This window comes from Carcharhinus amblyrhynchos, chromosome 15 (assembly GCF_965287045.1).
Source record: "Carcharhinus amblyrhynchos chromosome 15, sCarAmb.v2.hapA, whole genome shotgun sequence".
NCBI lineage: Eukaryota > Metazoa > Chordata > Chondrichthyes > Carcharhiniformes > Carcharhinidae > Carcharhinus > Carcharhinus amblyrhynchos.
In genome coordinates, this window is record NC_137338.1 from 72285135 (window position 1) to 72299525 (window position 14391).

At 41.7% G+C, this 14391-nt stretch overlaps 1 protein-coding gene across 1 annotated transcript in view; it reads right to left on the minus strand.

The window, feature by feature from the left end:
• nufip1 (nuclear FMR1 interacting protein 1) overlaps positions 1–14391 on the minus strand; it is a 34176-nt gene that overhangs the window by 15520 nt on the left and 4265 nt on the right. The window contains exons 2-3 of the mRNA XM_080204180.1: positions 10603–10688; positions 9569–9670 (exon numbers count right to left, since the gene is read on the minus strand). Coding sequence (XP_080060306.1) covers positions 9569–9670; positions 10603–10688 — 188 coding nt within the window. The remainder of the gene's footprint in view (positions 1–9568; positions 9671–10602; positions 10689–14391) is intronic.

Below are 14391 nucleotides of genomic sequence, written 5' to 3' on the forward strand. Positions count from 1 at the left end.
GAAACGTATAAAATTATGAAGGGAATAAATAAGATAGAAGCAGGGAGGTTGTTTCCACTGGAAATCAGAAGTAGGGGGCATAGCCTCAAAATAAGGAGAAGCAGATTTGGGGCTGAATTCAGGAGGAACTTCTTCACCCAAAGGGTTGTGAATCTGTGGAATTCCCTGCCAGTGAAGCAGGGTCAAAGACAGATAAATTTTTGAACAGTAAAGGAATTAAGGGTTATGATGAGAGGGTGGGTAAGTGGAGCTCAATCCACAAAAAGATCAGCCATAATCTTATTGAATGGCTGAGCTGGCTCGAGGGGCCAGATGGCCTACTCCTGCTCTAGTTCTTAAGTAGACCAAGATTATGAGTAATAAAATATCAGAAATGCATCAATTTAAAATTCAGCTGACATTTGCATTTCAATAACTAAATGCAGCAGAGGCAGTAATGCTGTACCAGGACTCTTGAACAGAGCTCATTACAGAAAGATTCCATAGCGTTTCTAAAAGCAATCACGCTAGGTTTAAAAAAGCTTATATCCTTACATTCACAGTCTATAATCAATGAATAGGATGTGGGTCCAAATGCAATATTTCCAAGTTTGCCAACATGAATGCGAGTTGCAAGGAGGATACAAAGAGGTTTCAAGAGGACTCAGACAAAGTGAGCGGGCAGGAACATAACACATGGAATAGGGTGTGGAAAAATGTGAAGTCGCCCTTTAGGGTAGAAAAACCAAGAGAGCTGTTCTTAAATAGTGAGAGTTTAGAAAGTGTTGGTGTCCAAAGGGATCTGGGGGCCCTTGTTCACAAGTCACTGAAAGTTAACATGCAGGTGTAACAAGCAACCAGGAATGGTAGGTTGATCTTTATTGTAAGAGGATTTGAGTGCAGAGGTAAAGATGTCCTGCAGTTGTATAGAGCTTTGCTGAGATGCACCTGCTGTATCGTGTAGTTTGAGCCTTCTTAACCAAGGAAGGACATACTTGCCACAGAGGGAATGCAACAAAAGTTCATAATACTGAATCCTGGGGATAGTGGGATTGTCCTGTGAGGAGAGATTAAGGAGAGTGTGCCTTAATGCTCTGAAGTTTACAAGAAAGACGGCAATCTCACTGAAACTTACAAAATTCTTAGAGTTTGACAAGGTAGATGCAGGAAGGATGTTTCCCCTAGCTGGTGGTCTAGGGTACACAGGTTCAGAATAAGAGGCAGGCCGCTTAGGGAAAGATGAGAAGGAATTTCTTCACTGAAGGTGGTATATCTTTGAAATTCTCTACTCCAGGCAGCCGTGGAAGCTCAATCATTATGTACAAGACAGGAGATTGATAGATTTATAGATATTAAAGACATCAAGGGATATGAGGATAGTGCAGGAAAATGGCATTAAAGATCAGCCTTGATCTGTTTGACTGGTGGAATGATCTACTCCTATTTTTAAAAAAAATCTCATGATTTTACTGGAAACAACGCATGCTTATTGCATTTGGCTCATGTCAGTCAATACAAGAGATATGTGCCATGACAGTAATGCTCTCATCTCTGGTTCAGAAGATCAAGAGTTAAAATCCTACTCCAGGGCTTTGAGCACATGATCTCAGCCTCCTACCACTGAGAATGTACTGCATTGTCAGATGAGTCTAAACCTCTGCAGATTAAAAAGATCTTATACGCTATTCTGATAAGAGCAGGGGAGTTCTCAATGATATCCTGGCAAATATTTATCCTTCACTGAAAATGATTTCCTGGTCATTTATCTCAATAGCTGTTTTAGAAAGTATGCTGTATCCAAACTGGCTGCTGCATTTCCCTACATTACAACAGTGTCTACACATCAAAGGACTTCATTGCCAACAAAGAGCTTTAAAGCACCCTGCAGTCACGGAAGTTACTGTATAAATCAGAGTTTGTTTGCGATATCAATGCTCTTGATTGTTGAAACCGCTGATTCAGCAACGCTAAAATTTGTCTTCAACCCAATCCTCTCTAAAAGTTGTCACAAACTTTCAAATGAGATCATCCTGCGTGACGTCACTGCCCTTTAGATACTCCATTTACATGATGCTTTTGGAATTTAACCAAACCATTGAGGGCTGTAATAACATGACAAAGTCCTTAACCAAGGCATCCCTACAGCAGCTACTCCACGGAATCACTCACATAGCTTCCAAATTGGAAACACGAGGGAAACGAAATGTGTCATTTATTTCCAACAAGGAGCTCTTACTTTCAAAACTTATGAACAAATTTGATACTCATTATTACAGAGGTTTACAGCATAGAAACAGGCCCTTTGGCCCAACTTGTCCATGCCACCCTTTTTTTTTTTTAAAACCCCTAAACTAATCCCAATTGCCCACATTTGGTCCATATCCCTCTATACCCATCGTACCCATGTAACTATCTAAATGTTTAAAAGACAAAGTTGTACCCGCCTCCACTACTACCTACTTGTTCCAGACACTCACCACCATGTGTGAAAAAAATTGCCCCTCTGGACACTTTTGTATCTCTCCTCTCTCACCTTAAACCTATGCCCTCTAGTTTTAGACTCCCCTACCTTTGGGAAAAGATATTGACTATCTAGCTGATCTATGCCCCTCATTATTTTATAGACCTCTATAAGATCACCCCTCTGGAGTCTACACTCCAGAGAAAAAAGTCCCAGTCTATCCAGCTTCTCCTTATAACTCAATCCATCAAGTCCCAGTAGCATCTTAGTAAATCTTTTCTGCACTCTTTCTAGTTTAATAATATCCTTTCTATAATAGGATGTCCAGAATTGCACATAGTATTCCAAGTGTGGCCTTACCAACGTATTGTACAACTTCAACAAGACATTCCAACTCCTGCATTCAACGTCTGACCCTTGAAACCAAGCGTGCCGAATGCCTTCTTCACCACTCTGTCCACCTGTGTCCACTTTCAAGGAGCTATGAATATGCACTCCTAGATATCTTTGTTCCGTAACTCTCCCTAACACATTACCATTAACTGGGTAAGTCTTGCCCTGGTTCAATCTATGAAAATGCATCACCTCGCATTCGTCTAAATTAAACTCCATCTGCCAATTGTCAGCCCACTGGCCCAATTGATCAAGATCCCATTGCAATTGGAGATAATGTTACATACTATTACAGCGTCCCCGATTGAAACACATTCCAATATGCCTCCAGAAGCATTTTATAACTTCCAGGTTGCAGTTGACAAGCAGTGGATATGAATTATTATTCAGACAAAACTGCAATACTTCCATTTAATATACAGGCACATTATGCACACAATTTGGAACATTTTCAGTTAATGTACAGGTATTTTACCATGACACCTGGTAGATTTCTTTAAAGCACAAAGATTTTTTCGTGCAACGTGTACTGCATTAAAAGGCCAAATTGTGGACTATATTTTCTTGGGCAGGGATGATACTGTCCTTTGAGTCCGCATTGGTATTGTAACTGAATGTGGAGATGCCGGCGTTGGACTGGGGTAAACACAGTAAGAAGTCTCACAACACTAGGTTAAAGTCCAACCAGTTTATTTGGTAGCAAAAGCCACTAGCTTTCGGAGCGCTGCTCCTTCCTCAGGTAAGTGGGAGTTCTGTTCACAAACACAATTTACAAAATAATGGACAATGGTTCCTGAAGGTTGGGTAGTTTGCTGAGGACAATGGTCTGCAGCAAACTACCCAGCCTTCAGGAGAACAGTGACCACGACACCACACAACCCTGCCACAGCAACCTCTGCAAGACGTGCCAGATCATCGACACAGATGCCATCATCTCACATGAGAACATGATCCTCCAGGTACACAGTACACACACCTGCAACTCGGCCAACATTGTCTACCTGATACGCTGCAGGAAAGGATGTCCCGAGGCATGGTACACTGGGGAGACCATGCAGACACGACGACAACGGATGAATGAATACCACTCAACAATCACCAGACAAGACTGTTCTCTTCCTGTTGGGGAATACTTCAGCGGTCACGGGCATTCGGCCTCTGAACTTCAGGTAAGCATTCTCCAAGGCGGCCTTCACGACACACAACGCAGAGTCGCTGAGCAGAGACTGATAGCCAAGTTTCGCACACGTGAGGACAGCCTCAACCAGGATCTTGGGTTCATGTCACGCTATCTTTTACCCCCACGACTTGCCTGGACTTGCAAAATCCCACTAACTGTCCTGGCTGGAGACAATACACATCTCTTTAACCTGTGCTTAATGCTCTCTCCACTCACACTGTCTGTACCTTTAAAACATGATTATCTGTAAAGACTCACATTCCAACCATTATTTTGTAAATTGAATTTGTGTCTTTATATGCCCTGTTTGTGAAGAGAACTCCCACTTACCTGACAAAGGAGCAGCGCTCCAAAAGCTTGTGGCTTTTGCTAACAAAACCTGTTGGACTTTAACCTGGTGTTGTGAGACTTCTTACTGTAACTGAAAGCATACCAAAACACGGTTTTGTGCAGAATTTACAGCTGAGAAACAGGCCATTTGGCCCCACTGACCTATGCCAGTGTTTATGCTCCTCCAACCTCATGACAGTAACTCTCCATTCTTTTTTCCCATCACAATTTTGCTTTATTTTCATCATCAACCTCAGCGCTGAATGTTAATGATCCTTCAATTCTGAGACATCGAAGTAGATTCTACTACTACAACTACTACAACAGGAAAAACACATGAAATTGTCACTCGGGTCAATAGATTAACAATAGTCAAACTATTTGGAGGGCAAATGGATGCGTTTCCACACAATTGTGAATAGATCTGAAAACTTCTATTTAACCTGTGATCTTTGAACAAACCTTGTGACTAGCACAAAAATGGCTGAGATCCCAGCTCCACCTTCAGCTGGAATACATTATGTTTTGATTTTCACACAAAGACAACATTTATTTGTAAATAAGGATGTAAAGATTAGACAGACTGGCCATGGTAAATGCGCAGAGTTATGGGGATAGGACACAGGGGAGAGTGTGGGTGGGATGCTGTTTCAGAGAGTTGGTGCAGACTCAATAGGCTGAATGGTCTCTTTTTGCACTGTAGGGATTCTATTGTAGAATATGGACGAATAGGAGGACTAGGGACTGGCCCACAAATCATTCCACAATGTAGAAATGGTCACACAGTGAGATCAGTCACACTGGGGCAACAACACTGCCTCAGTGTCAGGGACCCAGGTTTGATGCCCAGCTTGGGTCACTATTTTGCGGAGTCTTCACATTCTCCCTGTGTCTGTGTGGGTTTCCTTTGGACACTCCGGTTTCTTCTCTCAGTCCAAACATGTGCGGGTTAGGTGGACTGGCCATGCTAAATTGCCCCCTAGTGTCAGTGAGACTAGCTAGGGTAAATGCATGGGGTTAAGTGGATGGAGCCTGGATGGGATTGTGGTCAGTGCAGATTCGATGGGCCGAATGGCCTCCTTCTGTACTGTATGATTTTGTGAGGGCAGCCTTGTTGGCAGAGCTGGACAGGGTTTGAAGCTGTGAGTGGAGGTGCGAGTATAACTACAGCAAGTAACTTTGTCCTTTAGGCGTCATGAGTGGAGCCACCATCTCAAACTGAGAAACATTCTCTCAGAATATAACTGATTGGATATTCTCAGCTCAGTTCAACGTACAAGAAATAGCAGGAATCAGCCATTTGATCCTTCCAACCTGCTCCAACATTCAGTGTGATCATGGTTGGTCTGACTGCGGCCTCAACTCCACTTTACTGCCTCTCTCCATAACCCTCATTTCCCTTGTAGATTAGTCATCTGTGTAATAATTGGTACATGCAGCAAACCTCCACAAGCACATTTTTTATGTGCAAGTAAAATCAATCGATTTAAAAAACAAGTTTCCAAATCAATGGTTCACGTGTGAAGCTGGAACACAGTTTTATGCATTTAGCTCCTCTTTTTAAAACTATTGCATTTACATAACCAGGTAGTTCTCATAACATGGTAAAAATATCTGGCCAGCGGGAGCCTGTCCGTCTTTTCCTGCTAAGCTGTCTTTTATTTCAATGTTCTTTATGGCAGCTTTTTGTCCTATAGGTGACATAGTGGTTAGCACTGCTGCCTCACAGCTCTATTTGATTCTTGGCTTGAGTCGCTGCGTGTGTGGAGTTTGCACATTTTCCCCTACCTGCGTGGGTTTCCTCCAGATGCTCTGGTTTCCTCCCACATTCTGAAAGACGTGTTGGTTAGGTGTATTAAATCATACTAAATTGTCCCTCAGAGTATACAAACAGGTGCTGGAGTGTGACGACTAGGGGATTTTTACAGTAACTTCATTACAGTGTTAATGTAATCCTACTTCTGACACAAATAAATAAACTTTAAAAACTTTATTGTATACCCTCTATGATATATTACTGAAGTATCTTGTTGTACCTATGTCACTCTTAATTACAGACAAATTTATTCTGAAAAAAATGAGTATTGGAACTACTGTGACAGTCAAGTGAGTTGGAGACATGGTGAGGCTCACAGTAAACAGACTATTTTACAGCAAAGTCTACGTACCCAGCGCACACAACATATTTAGACAGTCACTCAAATAAAAGCAGAATACTGCGGATGACAGAAATCTGAAATGTGAAAGGAAAATGCTGGATAAATTCAGCAGGTCTGGCAGCATCTGTGGAATGATTTAGAGTTAATATTTCAAGACCAAATGACCCTTCTACAGAACAGTTCTGTCAAAGGCTCATTTAGATCTGAAACGTTAACTCTGTTTCTCTCCACAGGTGCTGTCAGACCTACTGACTTTATTCAGCATTTCCTTTTTCACTTCTTTTTAAATAGTCTCCAGGAATGGATCGAGCAGAACTCGAGTGAAAACAAAGGCAAGTCTCCTGATAAGAGCAAGATTATTCCTCCAGCAAAACACAGTGGGTGGAAGAGAGTTTATAATATAAACAACGTGATGGGGGCCTATCCACTCATTTCCATTGTGGCAACACTTATATAAAGCCTTGGGCCTTGGCAAAGTTATTCTATAAACCTGCCTACGACACTCTTGCCAAACGAATGGCTCCCAGACTTCACTTTCACAGCAGATCACAAAGAAATAAGTGAAAAGTAACCGAAGCTGGGTGTAAACGTGGGAAAGCTTAAAATGAAACAATGATCATGCAGTTAGCTTTCTCTCTTACAGACACAATGCAAGCTTAAATTGCTGTGTCTCATCTCTTTCTCACTCTGTCTATAATTGACTTGTCAATTAAACAAAGTTGTAGTTCTCAGCTGCAAACTGAAACCAGCATTCATTTCAAGAGCCCAAGAGAATGACATCATGTAACCTAAAAAAACATAGATCAATGTTATATTTTACCTTTCAGGGTTTCTGGCCTTATAAAACAGTGCATGCTCTAACTTGTCACAAGTAATAATAGAGGAATTCACTAATGAAAGCCTTGCACTCATAGGCAGATCACCCTAGCTTTGGATGATAGCATAAAATGTTATCTTGAATCATCCATAGACAGTGCAGCAGGTTGGTTAGATTAAACTTGGCAACACATCCCCATTGCCACTTCCTTGTCAAAGCAAGTGCCATGAAGCTGTTCTCCTTCAGAAATTCCCAGGTAGAGATGTATGGGCCAGCACACTAGGCAACTGCGGACAGTCTGCTTTGGACATCTCGTCATTCACCGTTCTTCATTTCTCATCTTTTAATTAACTCCTCCATGTACAAAAGTGAAGGGAAACAACAAAGAACAGAGAAGGCATTTGGGTAACGATTTAGGAAGGGGCAGAACATACAACTGTAAGATTGCACCACCAGATGAAGCCAAAAAAGATTAAAAAGAAAAGCTGAAGGCCCTATATCTGAGTGTACATAATATTGATAACAAAAGGAATGAATCATTGGCACAGATAGAAATAAGTCTGTATGACTTAAGGCATTACAGAAATATGGGTGAAAGATGACCAAGGATGGCACCTGAATATTGAAGGTTTTTTGGCATATTGAAACCACAGGAAGCTAGCAAAAGGTGGCAGGACTATTCTGTTAATTAATTAATGCTATTAGATCAACACTGAGAGAAGACCTTAGCTTGAAAGAGCAAGATGAAGAAACAGTTTGGGTAAAATAGTTAAGGCTAGAAAATCACTTGTGGAGTAGCTTATAGGCCCCTCAGTAGTAGTTACATTGTAGGACAGAGCATACATGAAGAAATAAATGGGGTTTGTAAGAAAGGGGTGCTTACAAGTGGTGATGTGTCCATGAGCTTGCTCTTATACACATGGTTGCTATTGATTTAGGTGCTTGTTCAAATGAGTTTTGACAAATTGCTGCAGTGCATCTTGTAGATGGTACTGTGGCTTAGTGTCAGGTTTTGTTTTATAATTCCATTGTGAAATGCCTTAGGATGTTTTATTACATTCAACATAGAATATAAATATTTGTAGGGGTTGACAGGCAGCAGTTCATCTTCCTAGTTATCTACTCAGTGTATGTCATGTGTGGGGCCTATACTTCAACATTTCAATTAAAACACAAGCTGCACAAGCGCAGTTCCAGAATTTTTTCCTGGGAATGGACTGTATCATGTGGAATTTTGTCCTTACAAAAGGAGTAGTGAGAGACTAGACTTACAGCCAGTGTGCACTGCTGATGGATAAAGTGCATGTTTAAGATAGTGGATGCAATGCTAATCAAGCGGGCTGCTTGCCCTGCATGGATCAAGCTAATTAACTTTGGACTTGATGGGAATCCTTTGGAGGCCTCACAATCAAATAGTGAAACTGAGAATACAGCACTTTTGGTTATCGTGGACTTGCCCAGGTAGATCTGACAGGTCTGGCACATCAGAAATAATCACTATCAAACTTTGTTGCCATGCAAGAAAGAGCGATTTGTGCAATTATTCTGTCGCTGAACTTTGCAATATGCTGTCAGTTTCAAGACGCCACAATTCAGCATTAATAACCTTCTAGCCCTCCCCAAATTGTACGTTTTATCTCTTGGAAGGAGGTCCGTGCCTGTAATTTATCTTAGCGAAGTGTAGTTCTCTCTTTTCAGGCATTCAGTGCCAGAGTCAAACACTCCCAACACAAAGGATTAATCAGCCAGATACAGAGCGAAGCATTCTGCACTCCAGGTCAAAACTGTAGTTCAACCTTAACTTCAGAAAAGCTCTCTCTTTCTGCACAAGTGCAGCATGTTTCCTCTAATTTCCACACCAATGTTGAAGCAGGTCTGAAAGACATTATACCCATTTTGCACTATTTGCCAAGCTTGTGTAATCCTTAAAAGAGCCCCCCCCAAGCTTGTGTAATCGGCCTATATCCACTTGGATCGGGATTGAAGTTTCCCAAATGGCAGCAGGCAGAGGAGGATAGTTTCATCCCATCAGCCTGTGCAGTCGGGTCCCTGAGGTGAAAGATCAGTGTCCAACCCTGCCCTCAGAACCTAAATCAGGGGAAACTGAAAACTTGAGTACTTGAAACGTTTCTGGTTCAGGTGACTACAGCTTGTCTTACAAGGTCATTTGGACAAAACCCCCATATTCCATCGTGCAGGGCACTGTACAGGTACCTGTGGACACCTGGCCCAACCTGATACACTCTCACCTGGGTGTGCTGAGACAAGTGCTCGTTGTATTTCTCCTGGTTTTTGAATCCTCGGTCACAGGTGTCGCAGTAGTGCATGTACACTGGCTCCTTTTTCATTTTCTGTCATTGGAAATCAAATCAGAAAAATAAACGAGTTCAGTGCCTCACTCCATAATACAACATGATGACAACAAATCATTGCAGAGTTTGTCAGTTCAACCTCATGGCTCGTATTAGTCCTCCCATAAATGGGTAATGAAAATCACTGCTAATTACTGGAAAATTAAACAACCAAAGTAAAGCTACAGACTCTGGAATCCTGAACACTATAATAATTTACAGCAATGTTATTTTGTGTACTATACATCCCCTCACGTTAAAACGGACAACAGGGGGAGATGATCACCTCGAAATTTAGTTTCCCCCCCGCCACCCTTTTTACCTTCAGGCTACTCAGCTAACCACGGGGAAGGGGCAACAAACCTCCTTGCAATACTGAAAGCAACTCATGCTTGATTTAGTTGGTAGTAATTGCATATCTCAGAGTCAAACAGTTGAATGTTAAAAGCCCCACTTAAACAAAAGAATTAACACCTCAGTGAAAGCCTAAGGCTGCTGCACCATCACAGATGCAATCATGCAGATGTTAAACCAAAATCCATCTCCCTGTTAGTACACAATCCTCAATTCAAAGAGGAAGAGATGAGTGTTCCTGGTCAACATAACTCTTGCCACTAACAAGGCCAAAAACATTTTAGCTGCTAATTCATGTTTGTGGGACCTTTGCTTTGGCTGTCACAGCAGCCTACGTAGAAACAGAGAGTGCACTGCAAAGGTAATTCACTGAGAAAGGTCCTGAGGATGTGAAAATCACCAAACAAATGCAAGTTCTTCCTTATTTACTGTCCTGTATTGTTTTGGCCAATTGGATGGGCTTCAAGGCAAATCCAAACACACAAGGAAGAAAGGCATCACTCATTCCTAAAAACAAATAACCTACGCAAACATGCTGCAGGGTATAGCAAAGTTGAGATGTGAAATATCAATATTACCTTGTGTTTTCTGAAATCATACTGGTTGGTATTTGGAGACCATTGGGTTGAAGCTTGCTGGTTAGGCCACTTCTGATCATGGTTACCTGGTTTGATTTACAAATAGGTGGGATGGGGAGGTGAGGGGGGGGGGGAGTGGTATTGGGGGTCAAAGAGATAATAAAAATAGTTAGGCCCCTATATTGGTATGAACACAGCTGTAATAAATCCAAAACTCAAGCCAACCATGATAATGGATTCTTCAATAAAGTATGATGTGAAGACGCCAATGTTGGACTGGGGTGGATACAGTAAGAGATTCACCTGACGAAGGAGCACTGCTCCAAAAGTTTCCAAATAGACCTGTTGGACTTTAGTCTGGTGTTGTGAGACTTCTTACTGTCTTCAATAAAGCAGCTTGGTTAATAGGATCCACTGCACACAGAGTAGAAATCACGAACTTATTGTTGGAGGTTCAATCACATCTACTCTGAATCTTTAAATAAATATTCTCGTGGACAAAAGTGGAGGAGGGGTTTTATGATTTTTGAGAGTTGCTTGTTTCATGTTTTATCATTTCTGCACACCCAGGCCAGGAGCTATCAATCATTCCTCACTTTGTGGTGGTCAAAATTTGCACCTGACAGTATTGGCTCAGAAGATTTTGGATTTAAAGATTTTGGAACAATCCATGTGCTCGTTCAACTGCGTAAATGATTTGAAACCGTGCAGGTGCGTTTTATTACTGCCACAGTTGTGACAAGACACGAAAACCATTACCCGTTAAAACCAAGTGACAAATGCTTGGACGCTCCTGTTATGTTGCCCATTTGACAGTGTTGTGCACATACAGCTTGTGTACACTTCACTTTTACATCATTCGCACCTCACCAATCACATTCACTGCATCCAATAGATCACAAAGAAGAATGTTTATTTTCAAAGCCACATTATTGAAGAAATATGTGCAGATCTGTGGCATTGCTCAGTCAGAGGAGAGAAAGAGGGAAAGTGACAAAAAGAGCACATATGAAAAAATATGCTTTTTACGCAAGATATATACTTCAGATAGAGCTTCTATAACAACAAAATACTGTGGATGCTGGAAATTAGAAATAAAGAGAGAAAATGCTGGATGGACTCAGGAGATCAGACAGCATCTGTGGAGAAAGAAATGGAATTAATGCTTTGGGTCCTTATGACTCTTCTTTAGAGCTGCTCAGACAGCATTAAAGGATGCATGGGGGGGTGAAAACACTACGGTAACTAAGCATGATGCTACAGGAAGTGTACACTCTCAGCAAAACATCTACAGAATCAAATGTAGATTAGATGTGTGTCAATCTATTACATACGGGTTGATATACTTCATTGTGAACAACAAATAACTACCTAACCCAGTAACTGGAAGAAGCACTCTGATCCAAGGGCTGTTAATATTTAGAAACAACTTATTCAAACGTCCCTTGTCCCTTTTAATGCAAGAACAGCAGCTTTAATTGTGGAGAGTTTCCATTAATCTACTGAATTATAATCAAAAATTAGCCACTATTAAATAAACATTCCTGAGTCCAGGATCTGAAGGATCCCTGTGCAGAGACTGTAATTGCTTGCTCCAATTTAAAGGCACTGGTTTATGGAGAGGTGACTATTGAGTGCAGTGTGAATCAGTTGATTCGAAGCCTTCTGTGACCAGTGGGAGTCAGAATGGATAGACTGCCTTTTAAAGACAGTTTTAATGACTATTATTTGGAATTCTTGCTTCCAGGTGTTATTTTGCTTAGGCTGTCCATTCAGCATTCAGCCTTTGGTGGTGTCCTCCCTCTGTGGGACATGGATAGTCTGTGTAGTTTCTAGTCTAAACAAGAAATTTCTAGTCTAAACAAGAAACATTTACATCTTAACACCAGCACACAAACTCCATCCAGCAGATAGAATAACTTGGGTCCAGATGTTACCACCTGCTTAAGTGCAACACATGTGGCACTTGCATAGGATGAGCTCCTGACAAGGCTGATCTTGGTCCTGACTTAGCCCCACAAGCACAGCTGCCTTTGACCACAGGCCCATGTGTGGTTTTATTTATAAGTGCCTGGTTGATCAGGGAATTACACCACCTGGGGTCAACTAACACGCTCGTGCATGCACAGACACTTCAGTCACAGAATGGTTTTTTGCAAACAACATTGTTTACAAAAGCAAAGAAAAGCTAATCCTACACAAATATATTTCTTCAACATACTGGACATAATTTCCAACTGCAACCTAACTAAAGGGTGTGCATATGTTTAGCGTAACCACGTTGCTTTTGTACTCAAATACTCTTTTACAAAATCTAGGATCAAATATATGCTTTTAAAGGGAAGAGTTTCATTAATTTATCACGTGAACTCCTGTATCTGAACTTGCAAGATTCACTGCTGCTTTAACATTTTAGCTTTTAGTCAGTGTTCTCTCCAATATGCAAACTTTGTCCCCTTCTATCAGACCTATCCACTAAATCATGCGCCTGTTCGGGTACACCGAGGGAGAATTTAGCTTGGCTGATGCATCTAACCAGCATGTTTTTCGGACTGTGGGAGGAAACTCACACAGACACAGGAAAAAAGTGCAGACTCTACAGATATTGATCCAAGCTGGGAATCAAACCTGGGTCCCTGGCAGCCGTGTTAACCACTTTGCCGTCATGCTGCCTCATTTCATTTGGCTGGGGAAGCAGTGCAAAGTTTAACAATTGATTCAAAGGCTTCAATTGACTCAGCATAGTCATGATGCCACCAGAACGGATCTCAGTGCAGAAGTTCGGCATGTGAGCAATGGTCTGATTTGGATGGTCTCATCATAATTTGTTCCTCATGTTCCATTTGTGGAGTAACTGGCCACATCTGCCTGGCTCGTCTTCAAGCGGTTGAAGGATGTCCAGATTTTCCATGGAACGTTGAAATCTGGCACTTCACCACTCGGGTCAGTTAGCAGATTGCAGTTTATGAGCTTTGTACTCAAACAGCAGGTGTGCCATCACGAATTGAGGTTGTCATCAGTTTGCAGGGTCGTTGTGTGTGTCCCTGCAGGAGCCAAGGGATTGCAAACAGGTGAGAGAATCTTTTGACAGTGTTTCATTAACTGTTAGCCTGATACAGAAGTTTTTTAAAAAATTCAAGGCTTGATATCAGCATCACTGGAAAAGTCAGCATTAATTGCCCATTCCTAACCAGCCTCAAGGAATTGGTGGTGAGCCTCCCTGAAAACAACTGACTGGCTTGCTGGGTCACTTCAGAGGACAACCTGGTATCATTTACATTGCGGCATTGGAGTCACGTACAAGCCAGACTGGGGAAGAATGACAGATTTCCTTCCCCAAAGAACATTAGTGAACCAGATGAGATTTTGCAACAGTCCAGTAGTTGTATGGTCATTATTACTGAAATTAGCTTTTAAATCCAGATTCAATTTAAATTCCCCAGCTGCTGTGTGAGGTTTGCACTCAGTCAGGAAGAGTGATCCAGATACTCGAGATTACTAGTCTGGTAATTTGACCACTTTGATACTGTATCCCTAAATCCAGATCATGTATACAAGAGAGCAATGAGTCCTGGAGGACGTCATTGTTGATGTGGAAACCAAGATAGAGTCCATATTCTCAACTTGCGCTAAGGACGCAGACCAGCTGCAAAACTCTGCCAAGCAGATGAGACAAAGGAACTACACCATCTACCTGCACACCAAGAACAGAAAACTTGAGAAACTCAGCATCACCACCAGCAGCAACCAAACCTCCCCCGGTACCACAGTAGAAAACAGTACCACAGC